Source organism: Sarcophilus harrisii, chromosome 1, assembly GCF_902635505.1.
Source record: "Sarcophilus harrisii chromosome 1, mSarHar1.11, whole genome shotgun sequence".
NCBI classification, from domain to species: domain Eukaryota; kingdom Metazoa; phylum Chordata; class Mammalia; order Dasyuromorphia; family Dasyuridae; genus Sarcophilus; species Sarcophilus harrisii.
Window position 1 is genome coordinate 175,552,138 of NC_045426.1, and position 22,063 is coordinate 175,574,200.

Genomic DNA, 22,063 nt, shown 5'->3' on the forward strand with positions numbered 1-22,063 from the left:
AGTAGACCTAACTAGAAAACTATATTTGTGATACTTACTGTACTGGCAGTTTCTTCCCATAAATTCACCAGGACACTCACAGGAATAGTTGGCAACAAGATCAGTACAGATCCCACCATTCTTGCAGGGTTCTGATTCACATTCATTTATATCTGAGAGAGAAGAGAGAGCAAGAGAAAGAGAGAAAGAGAGAAAGAGAGAGAGAAGAATTGAATGTTCAATGGGAAAAAATTGGATTACTGAAAAAAATGCCTCTTTTAAGGACTATAAATTACACATTAACCAAATAGCCATGTCATTGTTAGTAATCTAAATATTTGCCATGCTATGTATTTCCTTTAATGAACAAAAAGAAAGAAAAACATAATCAAATAAATATGATATTGTCAATCAATTTGTTTTGAAGCCAAATGGAATCAAATATTAGATAGGAAAGACAGAGTCACACAGGAAGTGATTGGATTCCCAAAAAAACTCATGAATATTTGGAAATGTTTAATGTTCTCATAAAATTAAATAGAGCAAATTAACCCTAATCAGGAGATAAAATTAATGTTACTTCCAACATCTAGAAACCTACCCTGCAGCATTAGCTGCCAACCAAGATTGTATCATTTCATCTTAATTCTTTAATATTCTGAAAGACTTGTTTGTTTCTTAATAGTTTCCCTTTGATGAATGAGCTGAGAAGCAAATCCAAGGCAAAAATTAAAACTAGTTATTTCCTAATCATAATAAATGTATAAAGAAAATAGATTTTTCTTTTTTATATTTAATAACTTTTTATTGACAGAACCCATGCCAGAGTAATTTTTTACATTATCCCTTGCACTCACTTCTGCTCCGATTTTTCTCCTCCCTCCCTCCACCTCCTCCCCCAGATGGCAAGCAGTCCTATACATGTTAAATAGGTTACAGTATATCCTAGATACAATATATGTGTGCAGAACCGAACAGTTCTCTTGTTGCACAGGGAGAATTGGATTCAGAAGGTAGAAATACCCCGGGAAGAAAAACAAAAATGCAAGCAGTTTACATTCATTTCCCAGTGTTCTTTCTTTGGGTGTAGCTGCTTCTGTCCATCCTTGTAGATTTCTCTTTTAAAGTTTAGGAGACATTTGTTTGGAAAATCTTACTCTTTCTTATACAAAAATAAAAAATAATATTTTTAATGAAATTTAGACTACATATATATGTATATATATACATATATATATATATATATATAATATTTTAAAGAGCATCTAGGTAACATATTGAATAGATTTCTAGGCCTCTAGTCAGGAAGATTCATTTTCCTGAGTTAAAATTTGGCCTCAGACATTATCTGGGTAATCCTGGACAAGTCACTTAACCCTCTTGCCTTAATTTTCTCATTTGTAAAATGGAAATGACAAACTATTGGAGGATATTTTCCAAGAAACCCTCAAATGGAGTAAATAAGAGTCAGATACAACGAAAATGACTGAACCAAAAAAGAAAAATATCTTTCACTGAACAAAACAAGAACAGTATCCTCAAATATTTATTGATATGATACCTAAAACATTTGAAGAAAGTAGTGAAAACTATAAGTTAATGGCACAGGAAGATTGTGGTAGCAGAGCCAAATAAGCAACAAAATACTATTAATGTTGGCTTCATAATTCAAAATTATACATCTATATCTATATATACTGAGATAAACATAGATTAGATGAAAGACAAATAGATTCGAACATAGATTTTTGTATGTTCTTTTTAAAAAGTGTTAGTTCACAAATGAATTCAATATGTAGAAATTTCCTCCACTGACCTAATATCTATATCTTAAAAAAAAATCTCACTTTTGAAATCTGAGTAAGGAGAAAGAAGATGATTTAATTTTGTACTTCGCTTCTCTCTCTCTTTCTCTTTCTCTCTCTCTCTCTCTCTCTCTCTCTCTCTGTCTCTCTCTCTCCCTCTCTTTCTCTCTCTCTCTCTCTCTCTCTCTCTCTCTCTCTCCTCTTTCACCCCCATCCTCTCTCTTCTGATTAGATACTTTTCAATCAAATTTGCCCTGGTATTTCTTATATGTTTAAGACTAATATGTACCTTATAGTTTCAACTTTTGGGGTGTAGGTGAGATGATTACATGATTTAATCTAAAAGAATGTTACTTCTGCTAGCTAGGTTTCATGAAATGTTATGGAATAAAATGAGAGATTGATAATGTCTACAAAAGACTTAGGTAATAAGATTAAATTATATTAATATTAAAACGATAATATTAAAATGAACATACACATACACACACCCTAACATTCTAGAGCTACTCTGATATGCCATTTGTTATATCATGTTATCATATTCTTTGTCATCTTCAGTTTTATCATCTTCATTTTCTTCTTTTCCTCATCTTCTTCTCTTATTGTTTATCTTCATTATCTTCTCTTCTTTGTCTTCATCTCCTACTTTTCTTTCTTCTTTTTCTTCTACAGGAACAAGCAGCTAGTAGGCACACAGAAAATAAGTAGACATGCTTATATTCCAGGTTTCTCATTTTATCAAGTTAATATCAAGAAGTGTTATATGCATTTCCCAGCTCTTCTTCATCCTAGTGAATTCCTTCTGCTCTTCTCTATGTCCTGTGTAAATCTTGTTTGTTCATGATTGTAAGCATATTTTCTTTCTCATTAGATTATGAGCTTTTTGAGATGAGGGACACTCTGCCTTTCTCAGTGCTTAACTCAATCACAAACTCATTGACATGACTTTTCAAACTATTCTATCACAAATATTAATTAAAATGAAGACCAAAAATTTAGATGATACAGGATCTAATTTTCCAAAGGGCTTTGCAAATGAGCAAATAAGCTACATTTAATGTGTCTGTATCATTTCCTTTTTTCATTTTATCTCCTCTAGTCATTGACAGCAACACCAAAACAACACATCCCTCATTTTTCCCTCATTGGCCCTATTTATAATTCTTAGTTCATTTTGTTCATTAGACTTTAGAATTTGAGTTTAATTCCATACTTTGCCCCCGCATGTCTGTCTGTCTGTCTGTCTCTCTCTCTCTCTCTAAATATATATATATAACAGCAAATTGCATTGCTGTTTTGGACCTTTATTAGCTAGATGATCCATAAGCAAATTACTTTTCTTCTTCCTTAGTTTCTTCACAAGTCCAACAATGCTTCTCATGAGCTAAATTTGAGTATTTGAAGGATTTTGTGTTTCTAAACTTTCTTTTCTACAAGATAAACATCCTTACTTCCTTAAATAGATGTTTAAAGTCCGATATAAAGATATATTTTTTTCAAAAGTCAATAGGTTCTGGAGAGACTTACATGAACTGATGCTGAGTGAAATGAGCAGGACCAGGAGATCATTATATACTTCAACAACAGTACTCTATGATGATCAATTCTGATGGATGTGGCCATCTCCAGCAATGAGATGAACCAAATCAGTTCCAATAGAGCAGTAGTGAATTGAACCAGCTACACCCAGCAAAAGTACTGTGGGAGATGACTGTGAACCATTACATAGAATTCCCAATCCCTATATTTTTGTCAGCCTGCATTTTTGATTTCCTTCACAGGCTAATAGTATACTATTTCAAAGTCCGATTCTTTTTGTACAGCAGAATAATTGTTTGGACATGTATACATATATTGTATTTAATTTATACTTTAACATATTTAACATGTATTCATCAACCTGCCATCTGAAGAAAGGGGATGGGGGGAAGAAGGGGAAAAATTGGAACAAAACGTTTGGCAATTGCAATGTGTAAAATTACCCATGCTTGTAAATAAAAAGCTATAATAAAAAAAATTTAAAAAGTCAATAGGCTCCAGGATACATCATTATCATCAACAAATGTTTGAGGACCTGTGAATTAACTACTATGATAAGAGTCTGAGGTGCAAATAGGCATAAAATGCAGCCCAGTCTCTATAGGATTACAATTTAATTTAGAAAGACATAAGACAAGTATTGATCCTTAAAAAAATAATAGAATTTGTATTGGTGGGGGAAAAAGGAGGGTACTTCCAGGCAAAAAGGGTTCATGAGTAAAGTATTGAACATACAAAAGTGAATAGTATTCTGAAGGAACAATGAGAAACAGGAATAGTGGGAAGTGTAAAGTACAGAAGAGGAAGCGAGGAGGCACAATGGATAATGTACTGGAATATAGAGTGAAGGAAATCTGAATTTGAATTTTGCTGCAGAAACTTACTAGCTGTATAACTCTAAAAAAATCATTTATCTTCTCTGTGTCTCAGTTTTCTCTTCTGTAAAATGGAATATCATAACAGCATGTTCTGCAAAGGGATGTTATAAGGATGATTAAATTGTATAAAACACTTAGTAAATATTAGACAGTTACGCAAAGGCCAGTTATCATTCTATAACCTAATGAGATTTGTGACAGAACAAACTGGTTTCAAAATTAATGAAATATTTCTTTTCCTTTCAAGTTTCAAGTTGGAGGTTTAGATAGTGAATAGAAAGAAAGAAAGAAGAAGGGTAAATATTGGACTGAAAAAGAACTCCTTTGCCTCTTCCAAATCAATAGTAAACAATTTTCTGCTTCTGTAATTTAGCTCCTATTCCACTTTAAAATTACAAAGAATGTTTCATTTTATTCATAATAACCTGTAAGCAAAAGCTCTGCTTTTAGATATGAAACCAATTAGAGTTCTTTAGGACCCAGATGAACTTCTGCTGGCAGCCATCACAGATATTTTAAATCAAAAAGGAGGAGAGAAAGATAGGAAGGAAGTAGGCAATAATAAGTGGAGATAGCATTTATTTATTTCCCTCTTTAAAATGACTATAATATATCATAGGAAAATACACCAGCAAATATGGTATGCAGTTAATTCTATTCCATTAGCGTGGCCATGAATCAGCCACTTAACCTCCCTTTTATTCCCATCTGTAAAACAATAATTGTATCCTATCCTGTTGTTTAATATGCCCAGTCTGACAAATTTACAATTTCCTCTATAGTCACACAGAATTAGACAGCCAGACATGAGGAAAATTGAGTCAAAGATGTATCAAATGCATTGAGATTTTTAGATAGAAAGAACGATGTATTGTTCCAGATCTAAGATGAAATTTATCGTAACAAAAGCAAAGTCATTTTTTGCTTTTTTTCAGTATTTACAGCACAAAGAAGCTTTCACAATTCAGCAATGAGATCACAATCAAGGGACATTTTATGGAGTATTAATGATTTGCAGGGACTTTTGTTCTTTCCTTCATTAGATCTTTCAAATCTTTTCACAATAAACACTATTAAAAGAACATTTGAAGCAACTCTAATCTGATATAAATCAACCTTTAAACCTTATAGTTATTTATTCAGCCGACCAGAGCTACTATCAACATCAAAGCAACTTATAATTAAGGGCATTAGATTCTAAAGACAAGCAATTATCACCTTTATCAGTGGATAAACTAGAATCTGGCTTGCCAAGGTGAGGAAAGTTTACTGCCATTCTCAACTCAGATGTTATTCTTTTTTTAAAATATCTTTACCTACCTTTACGCTTTTCAGTAGCTCACTGTCTATTTAACTTCAAAGAATTATCATAATTTTATAGTTTTATGTTTGTGGTAGATATATTAAAAACTATACCATTTTTTTCAATATTTGAACCATGCTTGCATGTATACATTGCTGTCCAAAACTTGAAATTATTTTGAATTGGGTACATCAGTTAAACATTTCTACACATGGTACCTCTGCAAAAAGGCAGAGTTGGATAAAGATATGCAAATTAGAAAGATTCGTAGAAAGATTTGGATCATGTTATGGTTTATTCATCCTAGGATCCTTGCCTCTTCCCTGACCATTGACATGTCCTGTTAATTCCACTGCCATGATTGGCTCTTATATCCCCAATTTTTCATTGCCTCTGTAGCTCAGTTAACACACTCATCACTGTCATACTGTACTACTAGATTAGTCTCTTGAATGACCTTTTGTTTCCTGTAGTCTTGCCCTCTCTCATTCATAAAACTGCCAAAATAATATTTCTAAAGTACTGCTCTGATTTCATCATCTCTTTCCCAAGAATTTTTCACTGCCTACTGAATAAAGTATAAACTTTCTTTCATATAACTACCATACTTTATGTACTCTATAACTCAACTACTTTGCAATAGTCACAGTAATCCTCTGTAATAATTCTCCATTATTATGCCTTTGTTTGAACTATGTTGCATTTTTCAATTTAACATTACAGTCCTTCCCCACCACCCTTATCTTTACCCCTTGTAATCCCCTATTCCTATCACTTATTGGATAAAATGCAGTGTGATGTAGTGAAAATAGTGCTGGGACTGGATTCAGAAGACAAAGATTTGAATCACATCACATTAAGTTATATTTGTACAACTATGGTCCTATCACTTCAATTCTCAAAGACTCAGTTTCATCATCTAAAGATAACTAGTTCCATGACAAACAGAATACTGACCTAGAAACAGGAAGGCCTGGGTTTAAATCTCAAAAACTTACTAGATTTGTGACACAGAATAAGTCATTAAATCTTTTTTTTAACCTTAGTTTCAATTTTTTTAAAAAAATTAAGTGCTTTCGAATGTTTGTGGCAGCCCTCTTTATAGTGGCTAGAAACTGGAAACTGAATGGATGCCCATCAGTTGGAGAATGGCTGAATAAATTGTGGTATATGAATATTATGGAATTTATTGTTCTAGTAAGAAATGACCAACAGGATGATTTCAGAAAGGCCTGGAGACACTTACACGAACTGATGCTGAGTGAAATGAGCAGGACCAGAAGATCATTATATACTTCAACAACAATACTATATGATGACCAGTTCTGATGGTCCTGGCCATCCTCAGCAAGGAGATCAACCAAATCATTTCCAATGGAGCAGTAATGAACTGAACCAGCTACGCCCAGAAAGAACTCTGGGTGATGACTAAAAACCATTACATTGAATTCCCAATCCCTATATTTATGCCCACCTGCATTTTTTATTTCCTTCACAAGCTAATTGTACAATATTTCAGAGTCTGATTCTTTTTGTACAGCAAAATAACGGTTTGGTCATGTAAAAAAAATTAAGTGCTTTATTTTTTCTGTTTATATGTATATTAACTTTTTAAAATACATACTTCTTTATGAATCATAATGGGAGAGAAAAATCTGAACAAAAGGATAAACCACAAGAGGAAAAAAAAAAAACAGAGAAAAGGTATGAACAGAGAATGCATTGATTTACATTAAATCTCCATAGTTATTTTTCTGGATGCAGATGGCATTTTCTATACAAAGTTTATTGGGATTTCCTTGGATCATTGAAGTACTGAGAAGAACCAAGTCTTTCATACTTGATCATCACACATTCTTGCTGTTAATGTGTACAATGTATTCCAGGTTTTGCTTGTTTTGCTTAGCATCAATTCATGTAAACCTTTCCAGATCTTTCTAAAAAATCTGCTTGTTCATAATTTTTAGAATGATAATATTCCATTATCTTCATATAATCATAACTTATTCAGCCATTCCCCAATTGATGGGTATCTACTTATTTTCTAATTCTTTGTTACCACAAAAAGAGCTGCCAAAAAATTTTAAAAAATTAAAAAGAGCTGCTACAAACATATTTGCACATGTAGTCCTCCATTATGATTTTATTGGAATACAGATACAGTAATGAAATTGCTGGATCAAGCGGTATATACAGTTTTATAGTTCTTTGGGTATAGTTCTAAATTACTCTCCAGAAAGGTTGGATCATTTCATACTTCCATGAACAATGCATTAGTGTCTCAGCTTTTCCACATTCCCTCCAACATTTTTCATTATCTGTAATGGGCCAGAACTCTAGAGAAATATACTTGAGGCAAGGATTCTTACAATAAGGTGTTAACTCAGTGGAATTGATAAGACAATGGTTATCTATGATGATTAATAGTTCTCTAGTTCAGTATGATTGATTTAATCATACAACAAATAATGGTTCCCTAGTGATATAATGATTGGATTATACTCAGTGTGATGAATTGATTTAATTATAATAGAGTATATAAACTGGGGACAAACTCAGCCACCAAAGAGAAGACTTGACCAGCCTCATGATGGCTTTCCTGATTTTTCCACTAAGACCAAGGACTCAGGCTGGTCCCAAGATCCTCCAGAGAGCTAGTCTGGACATTATATTTTAATCCCCCCTGGTGTGGGGGCTCTAGAAAACAACAGTACATTTTGTCACCCCAATGTGGTAGCTCTAGAAAGCAGGACATTACATTGAATATGCAACTGCTGACTGGCTGATTGGCTGAGACTACTGTTACAGATTGAGAGACTGAAGGAGACAATGAAGACTTTGGAATTTATCCTTGACTATTCTTGTGGTGATTATTCTGCTGTAAGCAAGGCTGGTCCAGAGACCTCCAGAAAGCTCACTAGAATATTACAATTATCTTTTCCTGTCATCTTAACCAATATGAGAGGTGTGAGATGGTACTTCAGAGTTGTTTTAATTTGCGTTTCTCTAATCAATAGTGATTTAAGAACATTTTTCATATGACTATAGATGGCTTTAATTTTGTCATCTGAAAATTTTCTGTTCATATCTTTTAATCATTTATCAATTAGGGTACCTCAGTTAATTATAAAAGGGGAATTATTATAGTTCTTACTTGACAGGGTTATTGTAAGGATCAGATAGATAATATTTGGACAAAGTACACAAGTTTCTGGCACATAGTGGATACTATACAATTGTTTCTATAATTCCAAGCTATAAAATAGAAATGATAATATTTTCACCATCTACCTCACATAGTCATTATGTTGAATGGACTTTGTAAATTCTAAAGTATTTTGCATCTATAAATTACTATTATCTCAATCCCAATTCCTGAGGATGATCATTTCTTTCTTGATTTCATCATAGCACTTTGTATGAATCTCTCATTTGTCCTTTTTTAAGTTCTACCATAAGTTACAATCATTTGGTTTATGTTCTGTAGGGGTTCTGATTTAGTTCATAATCACCCTTCTAGATATTCACATTATCCCTCTACTTGCCCATCTTCTCTATTTAATGAATCCTTCCCACTGGTTCCACACAGTTATTTATTTTTTTCAAATATTTCTCAATTTTATTCTACAATACTTTTAAAACTTCTCAGGTAGTGCCATATGATCCTAGGGAAATAAGACTATATTTATCTTTTCTAATCTAATGAAAGCATCCTATTAATTATTTGGTAGAATGAAAGGAAATTGCATTTTGAGATGGAATTTTGCAGATAATGGAATCCAACATCTTTATTTTAAAAGAAAAGGAAACTGGGGAGCAGAGAAGTTAATCACAATGTGCACTGTTTACACAAAATGTCTAAGTTACAAATAAACAATATTTAATCTTGTATCTCTCTCCTGTACATTGCAGGAGATAATTTGCAAGTGAGATTCTTTCCAATATCCATCAAAGCTGAAGACCAATATTCATCACATTAAACTAATCTGATGAACTGCATATTTCCATGTCTAAGACATACTTGGCCTTCAAATCTTCAAGGTCTAGTTCTCTAGTTGGTTTCTTCCCTTTCATGTATTCCAAGTGATTTTCAAAGTCTTCTTTGTCTCTATAAAGTCATACTTTGTGAATTTCCTTTTTCTCACTTGGTCTCCCCATTTTTTATAGATATTTTTCTCTACAGAAACTTAAAAATTAGCCACAAAGGTGCTTTTTAAATCACTTGATGTTTCTGATATTGAATTCCCATGTGAATTATTCCTTTTTAAAAGTCTACCTTTGAATTTTTCCAACTTTCTACATTTTGGCAGTTTCTATTCTGAAACTAGGTAAAGACATGAAGGATTTCATTTTTTTTCTTCATTTTATCTCTTCAACTGGGATGTTGAATTTATGTTGTACCTATGTCTCAATTAAAGTTGGTTTATGAATTAACTTTAAAGTCCAACTTAAATGCCTTTTCCTTCAGGAATCCTTCCCCTATCCTAATTTCTTCTATTAATAGTGCCCTTTCTCTACTTCAGATTTCAGGCAGTTCCTATCATATGAATTATACCCTTATGCATGATTATTTATTATAATCATCTATGCATGTCTGAGTTCGTGTTTTTGAATTTATGTATCTTCCCTCCACCACACTTTGGTTTTGAATACAGTGGACACTTAAATATTTGTTAATAATAACATGAACAAATGGTTTTAAGTAATAATCAAATGTTGGTTTTCCTATGACTATCTTTGGCATTTAAATCTTGTGGGAATAATATAATCATTAATAGTTCATTTAAATTATCCAGGTCAAGAATAAAAACTCTTACAGCTTATTACCCAAGAGAAGCATAGTCATAAGCTCTGCAAGCAGGATCTTTACCCACTATTGCCCTGACAGCTTGATCAGCAATTACTTTAGAGTTATCAATGTGACCATTCAGAAAGAAACGACTTCCCAAGATGCTTCCATGTTATTAGTGAATAATACATTTTCCATCCTCTAGATTTAGTCCATTGTAATCTACTTACAATCCAACTGTATTCTCAGTAGGCTGGCACAGTTACAGCATAGAGGCAAAAAGTCCAAGATGGGTTACACACTACTGTATGTGATTAGGGATGCTGTACTATATATATATACTATATAGTACTGCTATACTATATATATATATATACTACTGTATATAATGCTTATACACTACTGTATGTGATTAGGGATGCTGTCTGACGCAAATGAGAATAGATATAAAAGTAAATTTAAAAAAGGTTGCAAATCATAAAATGCCACAATTATAATTAGGGTATAGTCAACAAGCTTAAAGTTTAGTGATTTCATGCCCTGAGCCTTTTATTGAACTCCTGTTGAATTCAAGCAAATTTTATAAAAGCAAAATTAGGAAGTCCTGATAAATGTTTAACAACTGAGCTTTCCAGGAAAAATAAAATAGACTGCACATGCACCCTTAAATTTAATCTGCATTATTAATATTTTCTTAAGCCAGACAACCAACAGGACAATAAATAAAGTTCTAATTTTCAGCAATAGTTGCTTTCTGGAATGTAAATTAATTCTATAAACTTAATAATTGTCTCTCGAAAGCTGGTTAAAGCTGGTTCCAGCATATCTATGTATGATTAAAAAATGAAAGTTTAATCATAGTCGAAAAATAGACATGTATTTTTTTTGTTGAAGCCTCTCTCTAGTATATAAAAAAATCAACTCAAGAAGAAGTTTCTAGTGTATCTACAGCCTCATTATTATAATAGATTTGGCACCCTACCTATGGAGCCTAGCACATTGTTTTGTATATAATAGGGAACCAAATAAATATATAATAATTTAATAAACACAAAAGGTGCCAGATATAGCATCAGGGACAATTGGATACAATTACTAATTCTGGGCATGACCATTAATCATTATGGATTTGGACTCAGAGGACCTGGTTTTGAATCCTAGTCTTGTCATTTATTATGTGTGTTACCTTGAGAAGGTCATTTTACTTCTCTAGGACTCAGTTTCCTCATTTTTCAAATGAGTGAGATAAATTAAATAACCTCTAAGGACTATTCCATCTCTGTTTCAAAGACCTTTTGAGCCTATGTGGTTGTTCTAGATAGATACTAAGGTCCCTTCCTACACTTAATCTGTGGCACTATTATTCTTTTCCAGTTTAATTTAATTCAGTTAAACAAGTATATTCAGGGTCTACTAATCAACAAATATTAGCTAGGGCCTAGGGATTCAGACAAAGAATTAGGTGTTCTTGCCCTCAAGAAACTTACATACCATTGGAGGAATTTTATTAACAAGGAAGAATTCAGAACCTTAGGGATTTGGGCTCTTCATTACTGAGTAGTTAATACTGAGAAAAGAACTAAAAGTTCATAGTCAGTCTCATTTCATTTTGTGGAATCCATATTTAATTCTCACCCACCTTGGAAGAAACTCTTGGGGCAGATATAGGAAAATGTTTTTCAAATATACCATAATATTTTATAAGTTTTTAGAAGTTACTAATTAGAAGAATTAATTATTGATTTCTCTTTTTGTTGTATTTAGTTAAGTGTATATAAAACTTCCTATTAGATTATAAATTAATACTATTTTTAGATTGCAATTTAGAGACTTTTAAAAAATAGTGCCTAACAGGGCAGCTAGGTAGTGCAGTGGATAGAGCACCAGCCCTGAAGTCAGGAGGACCTGAGTTCAAATCTGGTCTCAGATACTTAACATTTCCTGGCTGTGTGACCCTGAGCAAGTCACTTAACCCCAATTCCCTCAGCAAAAAAAATAAAAATAGTGCCTAGGACCTACAAATGTCAGAATAATTAGCAATCTATGGTGGTTGAGAGAGTTTTCATACTTGAAATTTCTATATGTATCACACATATGTATATATGTATGTATATACATACATATTTATATGGGTATATATACATATGAATATGTATATACTGTGTATACCTGTGCATATATTTATGCATAATATACAAAAGGGGAAGAATTATATTAATATCAGTTTTATTTCCACAAGGTAAAATAATTTACAACTTGACAAACAAGGTCTTATTTTAGAAAAGTCACTTTAAAAGTGGTATTGGTCTCTGTCTTTCCTGTAGTGTTTCTGTCTCATAATTACCCATTACCTCCTTATCTCTCTTTACTTTATCTTCAGTAATCTCATTAGCTACTATAGTTTCCATTTTTATCTCTATTAAAATGTTCCACAAATCTATATATACAGACTTTGTCTCTTTCTTTAACTGTAGTTCCTTTATCTAAGGATCTGCTAAACAATTTAACCTGGGTGTTCCATTGGTATCTCAAATTTAACATCTCCAAAGAATAATTTCTTGAATAAATTGGCATAATCAGATAGGATTCAAATTTTTTGAATTAATATTTATTAATGATATTGGACTATAGTTTTCTTTATCTGTTTTAACTTTACTAGGTTTAGGTATTTTGATTATATTTGTCTGATAAAAAGATTCTGGTATAGTTCTTCCTCAACTTTTGAAGACAATCTGTGAAGTATAGGAATTAAATATGTTTTAAATGTTTGATAGAATTCTTCATGTAATGCATCAAGTCCAGGAATATTTTTTTCTCATAGTTCCTTTACAACTAGATGTATTGTTTTTTCTTGCATTGAGTTATTTAAGATAGTTTGAATATTTTATGTTTTTGATATTAATCTATTTCTTTTATGTTATTAGTTTTGCTAGCAAATAACTATGAATAATCTGTTCTGATTATTCTTTTTATTTCTTCTAGTTTTGCTGTTGTTTCACCTTACTTATTTGCTATTTTATTTATTTAATTTCCAGCTTTCTTCTTTTTAATCAGATTTACTAAATATTTATAAATATTATTATTAGAGACTACATATATCAGCCTGCTTTCCCCATCAGCAGGAGTTCATAGCTTTGCAGAGTTGATGCTTGTGCATTGAAAGGTAGGATTTTGCTCCTGAAGGACTATGGCTAAACTAGCTGAATGACCTGAGCCCCTCAGTTTTGAACTCTGGTCTTTATGGCACTGGAAAGTAAAAAGGGGAAACAAGGTACAGGGTTGGTTTTGATGTAAACCTGTATGTCTTCGAGTCTTCTAATAGGATCCCCTGTTGGTACTTTAGGAAGGTGGGTGAGGGGTGCTGAGTGAGTTTAAAACCAATAAACATCAGTTTCTGTTTTATTTTTTTAACTTCTTTTGAATTTTATGTGTCCTAACCCATAGAAACACCTGAAGTTGCTTTATCTTTGGTATATAATTTCTGTTTTGAAGAGGTTTGAGAGATTGTGGGACCAGAGGAAGAATTTAATCTGCCTTCTCTTTGCTCATGAGATTTAGTAGCCCATCTGGGTTTTCTATCTCAGTCCTTTCCCCTATTCAATGAACTGAGAAGTCTTACCAATTCAATCTTCACAACATTTCTTGCTTCAGTCCTCTTCTCATATACACTCTATGTGTGTGTGTGTGTGTGTGTGTGTGTATGAACATACATCTATAGTAACTACCCTTGTTTAGACCTCATCATCTCCTTCAACAATAATACTTCAAATTGTATTCTTTTATGAATCATTAGGCCATGAGTTTAGAATATTAGGGGAATTACTATGAGTTCATCTAAAACGCTAGATTGGTTCAAGATTATGTAAGGCTTTAAAAGACAAGTAGAGAAATCTTCATATTATCATGAGCAGAGAAAAAAGGACATCAAGTCTAGCTCCTTCATCATCGAGATGAGGAAAAATGAAGCATAGATTAATTAAATAATTTGTTCAAGGACATGCAGACAACACGAGTTAGAAGTTGAATTTGAAAACTTGTTCTTTGACTCCTGAATCAGTTTTTTCTCCCACTCTGTTTTTCTCACACTATTTCTTTTTTCTCTTTCACAGCGATCTTTCTGCCATGCCAATATGCCTTCCAATTGTTTTCACTATACTAGGTTTTTCTCCTCCTTCCAACATATAGTTCCCAAACTGATAATCCTAAAGGACTATCTAGCTATGTCACCCCTTGATCAAGAAGCTGCTGACTCCATGAGAAAATAAAGAATTTTCTGTTTACCATTTAAAACCTGGCAATCTGGAGTCGATCTAGCTTTCTAGACTGATCTAATATTAATCCCCCTTGTGTACTATATAATCCATCTATGGTGGCCTACTTGCCATTTTTCAAATACAGCAATTTACCTCCTGCTTCATATTCTCTTCTTATATCCATAACTGTAGTTCAGATCAAGAGCCTTTTTTTATTTGTATTTTCAGATCCTCTCAGTTGTTAGCACTTCCTAGATTCTCCCTTCTCCCAAGAAAAATGACTTGCATTTACTTTTTACCTATTTTATTATTTGTTTGAATCCTTACAAAGTGTTAAGTCATTAGAAGTGATAGAGACAATAATTATCTAATTTAGCATGGTTCAGTATGATTGTTCTGATCCTACAAAGAGATGTTATGGGCCAGAACTTGAAACAAGGTACTAAGTGGAACTAATAGAAGCAATGCTTGTGTGCTTGGGTTTGCACTTTTAAGAATTTACACATTAGAGGTCACACATTAGCTCACACATTGGAGTTCACAAGTATGGGAGATATACAAAGTTAACTTTGTAACTTTGTGAATTCATACCTCCCATAATCCCACTCTCAGAGGAGGAGTCAACCTTTAAGCTAGCATAAAAAGAGCTTCAGTCAGTTCAGAAGATTGCCAGGAGTCGGAGTTGAGCTAGAGGCAGAGCTAGAAGCAAAGGACTAGCAACAAGAGTTCTTGGAACCAAGGAAGGAGAGAGGCCTCTAAGAAAGCTAACCAGACCCAAGGAAAGAGATGAGACTTGGAAGGAGAAAATAAACGTTTGGATTTTATCAGCTGGCTGCATTTGGAGTGATTATTACTTGGAACAGAAACTAAGGCTGCCTCCAGAAAACCTCCCCAAGAAACCTGCTCCCACAGAGAACGATCATATTATAAAAAAAGAACACCACATATATTTTCTTCTTTGTATACTTGTTTCTCCTCCTGAGACAGTAAGCTTCTTTGAACAGTCTTTTCACTTTTTTCTTTCTATTCCTAGGACAGGGCCTTGATTTATATATATATATATTTAATAGCCATTTATATGTAAATGGCTATTAAATTTAAATCAATTGAATTGGGCCTCTTTGTGTCTAATAGTTACATGATTCCATTTTTGTCCAAAATGATCCACCAGATTCTGGAGAATTAAATGCTAAGTTAATTTATCTCCTATTATTGTGTCTTTGAGTAATTAATGGAATTTAGAAGTGCCTTGATTTATAAACTATTTTAGTTATACTTTGGTATATAACAATATTTATAATATATATTGATGATTTTCATGCTAATTTTTCATACAGAAGATGGTCAGATATCCTTCTATAATCATAACTACATATTAAAAGTCAGGACAGTGAGATGAGATTTATTTAACTTAGCTGACAGTTTCTTGCCTGGCTATATGCTATGATTTGGTCAGCTCCACTGGAAGCAGATTATGCTGCAATTAACTGGGGGGAAAAACCTTTGTAACAAGTAGGTCTGATAAAGTTTTGATAGTCAAGATATCCAGGGAGTTGATGGAAACTTGAAGTGGCAGCATGAGACAAAAAGCTGTCATCACAATCTGCAGATTTGGGGTCAGTATATATAAATCATCAAGACTAAGTGGTCTTAGGCAAATCCTTTAAACTCACAGTTCTCTAAGCAACTCTCTGCCATAAAGGGATTCATAACTTTTTGTGTATTTTCTGGCCTCCTTTGACGGTATGATTACTCTTCAAAGTAACATTTTAAAATGTAAATAAGATATATAGAATTTTAAAAAAGTGATATTTAACTATAATTTGTGTGTATATTTATGTATATATAAACATACATACAAACATACATAATAATATATGTTCAGGAATATAACTATATACATCCAATTTCATAGTGCATATTGTGTGTATGTATGTGTATCTACTTGTATATGCAGGCATGTATTCATATACATATTTTCCTAGACCCTAGACCTAAGATTGTAAGTTGCTTTGAAAGTTCCTAAAAAATGTAATTATGCTTTAAAAAAGCCCCTAATTGGACATCCCCTTTGACCAGATATATGTCTATTATAGGGCAGCTAGGTGGTGCTGTGATTAGAATATTAGGCTTAGAGTCAGGAAGACCTCAATTTAAATCTGACTTCAGAAATTATTAGCTATATGTCCCTAAAAAAGGCACTTAACCCTGTTTGCCTCAGTTTTGTTAGTTGTAAAATGAGGTGGAGAATGATATACCATTCTAGGATTTTTGCCAAGAAAACTTTAAATGGGGCTATGAAGGTCAGACCTGATTGAAATAACTGAACAACAATTATATTCAAATAAAGTCAAACACAGGAGAAAAGGCCTATATATGCAACATTATTTACATTATTCACAGGATCACTTTTCTCAGTAGCAAGGATTTGGTTAGAAGAGGCCATGTTTGTAGGAATGATCAAACAAGTTATAACATTTAGATGTAATAGAATATTATTGTGGTATAAAAATATTAAGAAGAATTTGGACTTAGAACAACTTTAAACTACTGATACATAGTGAAGTGAGCAAAACTAAGACAAAAATATAAAATTATAATAAAATAAAGCAAAGTTGAAAGTTTTCAAAACTTTGTTTAATGCAACATTTAATCAGGATTTTAGTGGCTTGATGAAAAGCCATTTATCATGCCTTTGAGCAGAAAGATGAAGAAATATAAGGTATAATAAAACAAAGATCTTTAGACATGACCAGTGTTATGGTGTGAATTATTTGACAATAACTATACTTCAAAAAGAAGCAAAAATTAGTGATTGCTTTCAACTCTGTAATTTTATTTTGAAGCAAATAAAACTTACATAAAGTTAAAAAAAAATGGCAACATATCCTTGTAAAGGTTTATTCCAAGGTATAATGTTTGTCATATGAGTGTATGAGTAGGATATACATGGATATCACTAGGGACTTTGACATTCAGAGTACCTATTCTTATAAAAAATGTTGTAGGCCAGGGATCAAAAGGTAATCTTCCTTCAGTAAATTTTAAATCTTCAGAAACTATTTAGTAATTGGAAGTCCAAACCAATAGATAATGGTTTATACAGATGAATCAGTATTTAACATTTTTGATAAATAGATGCTGCTTAATAGTCATTTGAATTGAAATTAATTGAACAGACTTTTTCTAAGTGACCATCACTTAGAAAGGTAATATGCTAGATAATATAGTAAATAAAATGGTAATAATATGCTAGATAATAAAGGTGATATGCAAACATGAAAAAAGAAGGAATTTTTCATCTACAAACATGAACAATCTCTTCTATCTCTGGTAGTTACTAGCTGTGTGATTTAGATAAAACATTTAACCTCATTATACCTTAATTTTCTATCTACAAAATTGTTATGAGACTAAAATGAAGGTAGGGATCAAGTTTTTGCTTTTTAAAATATTCTTAATGCTTCACAAGCACCTAGAATACAGTAAATGCTTAAAATATGTTGTTGTTATTAGTTTGTTAGTTATAATTGGTCATCAGTTTGATTGTTGGAGATGCTGCATGGAAGGCCTCTGTGGACTTAAAGTTTAAATGGTAACCAAACTATAGGCAGCAGGTAAATGACACATATCTAAGATTTTATTGGTATTGGGCAGCTCCCAGGAAAGAACTTTCTTTGGTGATGTCAGTTAGTCAGTGATTAACATTTATTAAGTGTCTATTCTGAGGCAAATAGATGGAGTGATGGACAGAGTAACAGTGCAGTCAGGAAGAATCATCTTCATGTCAAATCTGGCCTCATATACTTACTATGTAATTCTGTACAAGTCACTTATCCCCATTTGTCTCAATAGCCTCATCTATAAAATGAGCTGGAGAAAGAAATAACTACTCCAATATCTTGTCAAGAAAACTCCCAGTGGAGTTACAAAGTGTCAGACATGACTAAATTTGACTGTACAACACCACCAACATCACTCTGTGCCAGGATGAATTTTTTTGGGGAAAATGAGGCAAAAGACAGTCTCGGTTCTTAAAGAATTGGCAAACTATTAGTGGAGACAATAAGTAAGAAATATACAATGTGCACATCAGAGATAAAATAAGTTGTAGATAGCATATTTAGAAAATAATTAAATGAGAGAAAGCACTAGAATTAGAAGTGATTGGGAAAAGCTTCCTATAAAAAAATGTGATTTTAGTTAGGAGTTAACGGATGTCAGGGAATCCAGGAAGCAGAGGTGAAGAGGTAGTACCTTCTAAGCATGGTATATAGCCAGAGAAAACTCCTGGGAGCCTAGAAATGAAGTGTCTTATTTCTAGAAAAGCAGAGTTCAATGTCATTGCACTGAAGTGTATGAATCAATAACTAAAATGTAAGAAGACTAGACTTTAAACACACAAAAAAATTTGTATTAAGTCCTGGAAGCAAAGGGGGAATTATTAGAGTTTATTGAAGGATGGAAAGGAGAATGTGACAATCAGACTAGTGCCTTAGGAAAATCACTTTGAAGTTAAATAGAGGATATATTGGAGGAGATACTTGAAGTAGTCAGACCCCTATCATATTGTTTCAATTGTCCAGGCATGAGTTGATAAGGGTATTCATCAGAATGGTGAAAGTGTCTGAGAAAAGAAGAAGGCATATTTGAAAAATACTGCAAAGATGAAATTGGCAGACTTTGGCAATAGTTTGGATATGGGGATGGGTGGAAGTAAAAGGTAGTGAAGTATCAAGAATGATACATATGTTGTGAATTTGAGGAATAAAAAGATGATAATACCCTCATCAATAGGAAGGTGGGAAGTAGGGAGAGCTTAGGGAGATAAAGAGTTCACTTTTAGACATACTAAGTTTAAGATGTTTAGTGGAAAATTTAAGAGATGTGCAGTGTGAAAAAGACAGTTGAAGACAGAAAATTGGGAGTTGGCATAGAGGCTAAGGAAGTATAAGTAGATTTGAAAGTCAACAGCATGGAGGTGATAATTAAATTGATGGTAATTGATTATCAAGTGAACTTCATCAAGTGAAGTAGTATAGAGAAAGAAAAACAAAATTCCCAGAACAAAATTATATGGAACACCTAAAGTTAGAGTATGAGCTAGTAGATATCTAGCAAAGGAAACTGTGACCTTGAAAAGGTGTTTTGAGATCACTGAGGCATCAAGTGCTTATCACATTTGAGGCAGTATCAGGATTTGAACTGAGGTTTTTCAGATTCTGAAGCCAACTTTCTATCTCCCATGTCACACTGCAATTAGAAACACTTTTGAATACACAGACAATGGGAAAATATTTCAACAAAAATTTCTTTTACCTATGTGAAAATGAAGTAAGAGTACTTATAATGAAGATGTCTATAATATTTAAGATCTATTTTGTAAAAGAAGACTTTTAAGGGAATATATTAGCATCTTTAATTCACCAAGTAGAATTATTCAACAGGAACATTTATGTATTTTTCTCTAGAATGATGTTAATTTTTTAAAAGCGGCATTAGTGTATGTTAAAATGATGAAGAGCATATAAACAATATATGGGTTTTGTTTAAAATACAAGAACTGAAAGTACCTAGTTAAATTTGATACATAAAGATGTAGAATTATACTTAACATAGATTTCACTTCTAGATCCAAAACTCAACTCACACTTATAATTAGGCTTGAGCTAAGAAAACAAATTGTTAATGGCTTCCTGGTTGTTTATTTCATATTTTTATATTAGATATTTTTATAACAATTGGAAAAAAAGAGGTTTTCAGACAGAGATCTTATAGGACATTCAGATTTAAAGCTGCATCATTGTATATTATTCCATTAGCATTGTTTGCTTGGGATAAAATTAGGAAATTTTCTGCTAATATTGCCTCATAATTATTCTTTTTGAGGGTTTTTTTAACAAAGAAAATAAGCAAGCTGTACAAGTCTCAGAAAATCCTAAGGAGGCAATGTGGTAGGGTGTAGAATCCTGGATCATAAATTGTGGTACCAATGTGCAGTTCAGAACTAGTTATACATAAATTTTCATTTCTAAAGGTAGAGCATGACAAGAAAGTCATAATGAGAGCTGACCTGGTAAAGGAGGCAGTGATGTAATACTGAAAAAATTGATGAATTTGGGAAGATAAAGTATCTGAGTTCAAATTGTGATTCTGGACATATACTAGATATGTGCTACTGGAAAAGGTATTATTATTATTTTTGCTAACTTGTAAAACAGAGATAATAATCTTTGCATTGTCTACCTTGCAAGTTATTGTCAGGATAAAATGAAAAAATGGATGTAAAGCACTTTGAAACTATAATGGATTATAAAATTGATAGATGGCTTTGACATCCTGGAATTCCAGATGCTAAGTAGAAGGGAGAGCAAAGTGGTTTGATGACAGAGAAGTTTCCTTTTCAAATCGATATCAAAGTGATTTTTCATTTAGACATGGCAGAGTTTGAGAATAATATGGCCAATGTGGGATAAATGTAAATCTCCTTAGAAAGACTGAGTAGTTTAATAAAACCTACTAATGGGAGGAGTTGTATTCATAACAGTGACAAAAAGTACTGATTTTTCCCAGGTAGCTTACCTACTGCTTTATAGATTATTTCAATCACTCCAAGAAGGTTTCAAAGGAAGCTTTAAATGAAGATGAATGAAAAGAATGAAATAACAGCACATTTTTCTGTTCCTTCTATATTTTGGTTTCATGCTGCATTTATTTCTGATATATTTCTATGTAAGTAATCTAAAGCACATGAAGATGTAATTAAGGTTATAGACAACTTCCCATTATGAAATATATCTTTTCTCCAGAAACGTTGCTAATGCTGAATCCATATATTATTTTGATATCAATCCTTGCTGTATTTGTAATTTTTGTGATTTGTTAAATTGGTTGCAATTTATATGAAGAAATTATGAAATCATTTTCTAGACATCTTTGCTGCTATGTAGGAAGTATAACTTTAAAAACAAAACCCAAAAAAAGAAATAGATTTTCATTTTAATTGATTTTAATATATACTAAGATGGAAATCACAGTTCCATTAAGTTACTTACCATGTAATTTCCCACTGTAAAAATAAGCTTTTGGGGCAACAATTCCCATCATCACAATTGAATTTGATTAAAATAATTGACTATTTCTGCAACAAGTGTTTTAACAAATGATTCTATTCTGACACAGAGAAACATATCTCATTAGTAAATGTAGTATTAGGTACTGTTATTATCTATTAAGTTTTTAATTGTAAGAAAAGATGAAATCATTGTTTTCTTCAGTAAATATTATAGCTTAATAATGGAACTAACAATAAATAATAGTTAAATATTATTAACTCTTATATTTAAGTTGTTATAATATGTTGATATTAATTTCTTTTACACATATTTTTCTGATATATTCAATTTGCTGTAAATTAGATGTTTGTGGTTACAAAATTACTTTCCCTAAACATTTTTGTTGCTATTAAATTATACTAAACATTTGTTTCACTACATTAGTTGATTAATCCTCAA

The 22,063-nt window shown here is 32.3% G+C and overlaps 1 protein-coding gene across 2 annotated transcripts in view; it reads right to left on the reverse strand.

The window, feature by feature from the left end:
- EDIL3 (EGF like repeats and discoidin domains 3) overlaps positions 1 to 22,063 on the reverse strand; it is a 651,648-nt gene that overhangs the window by 295,977 nt on the left and 333,608 nt on the right. For both annotated transcript variants that reach the window (XM_031967244.1, XM_031967251.1), the window contains one exon: positions 39 to 152. In XM_031967244.1, coding sequence (XP_031823104.1) covers positions 39 to 152 — 114 coding nt within the window. The remainder of the gene's footprint in view (positions 1 to 38; positions 153 to 22,063) is intronic.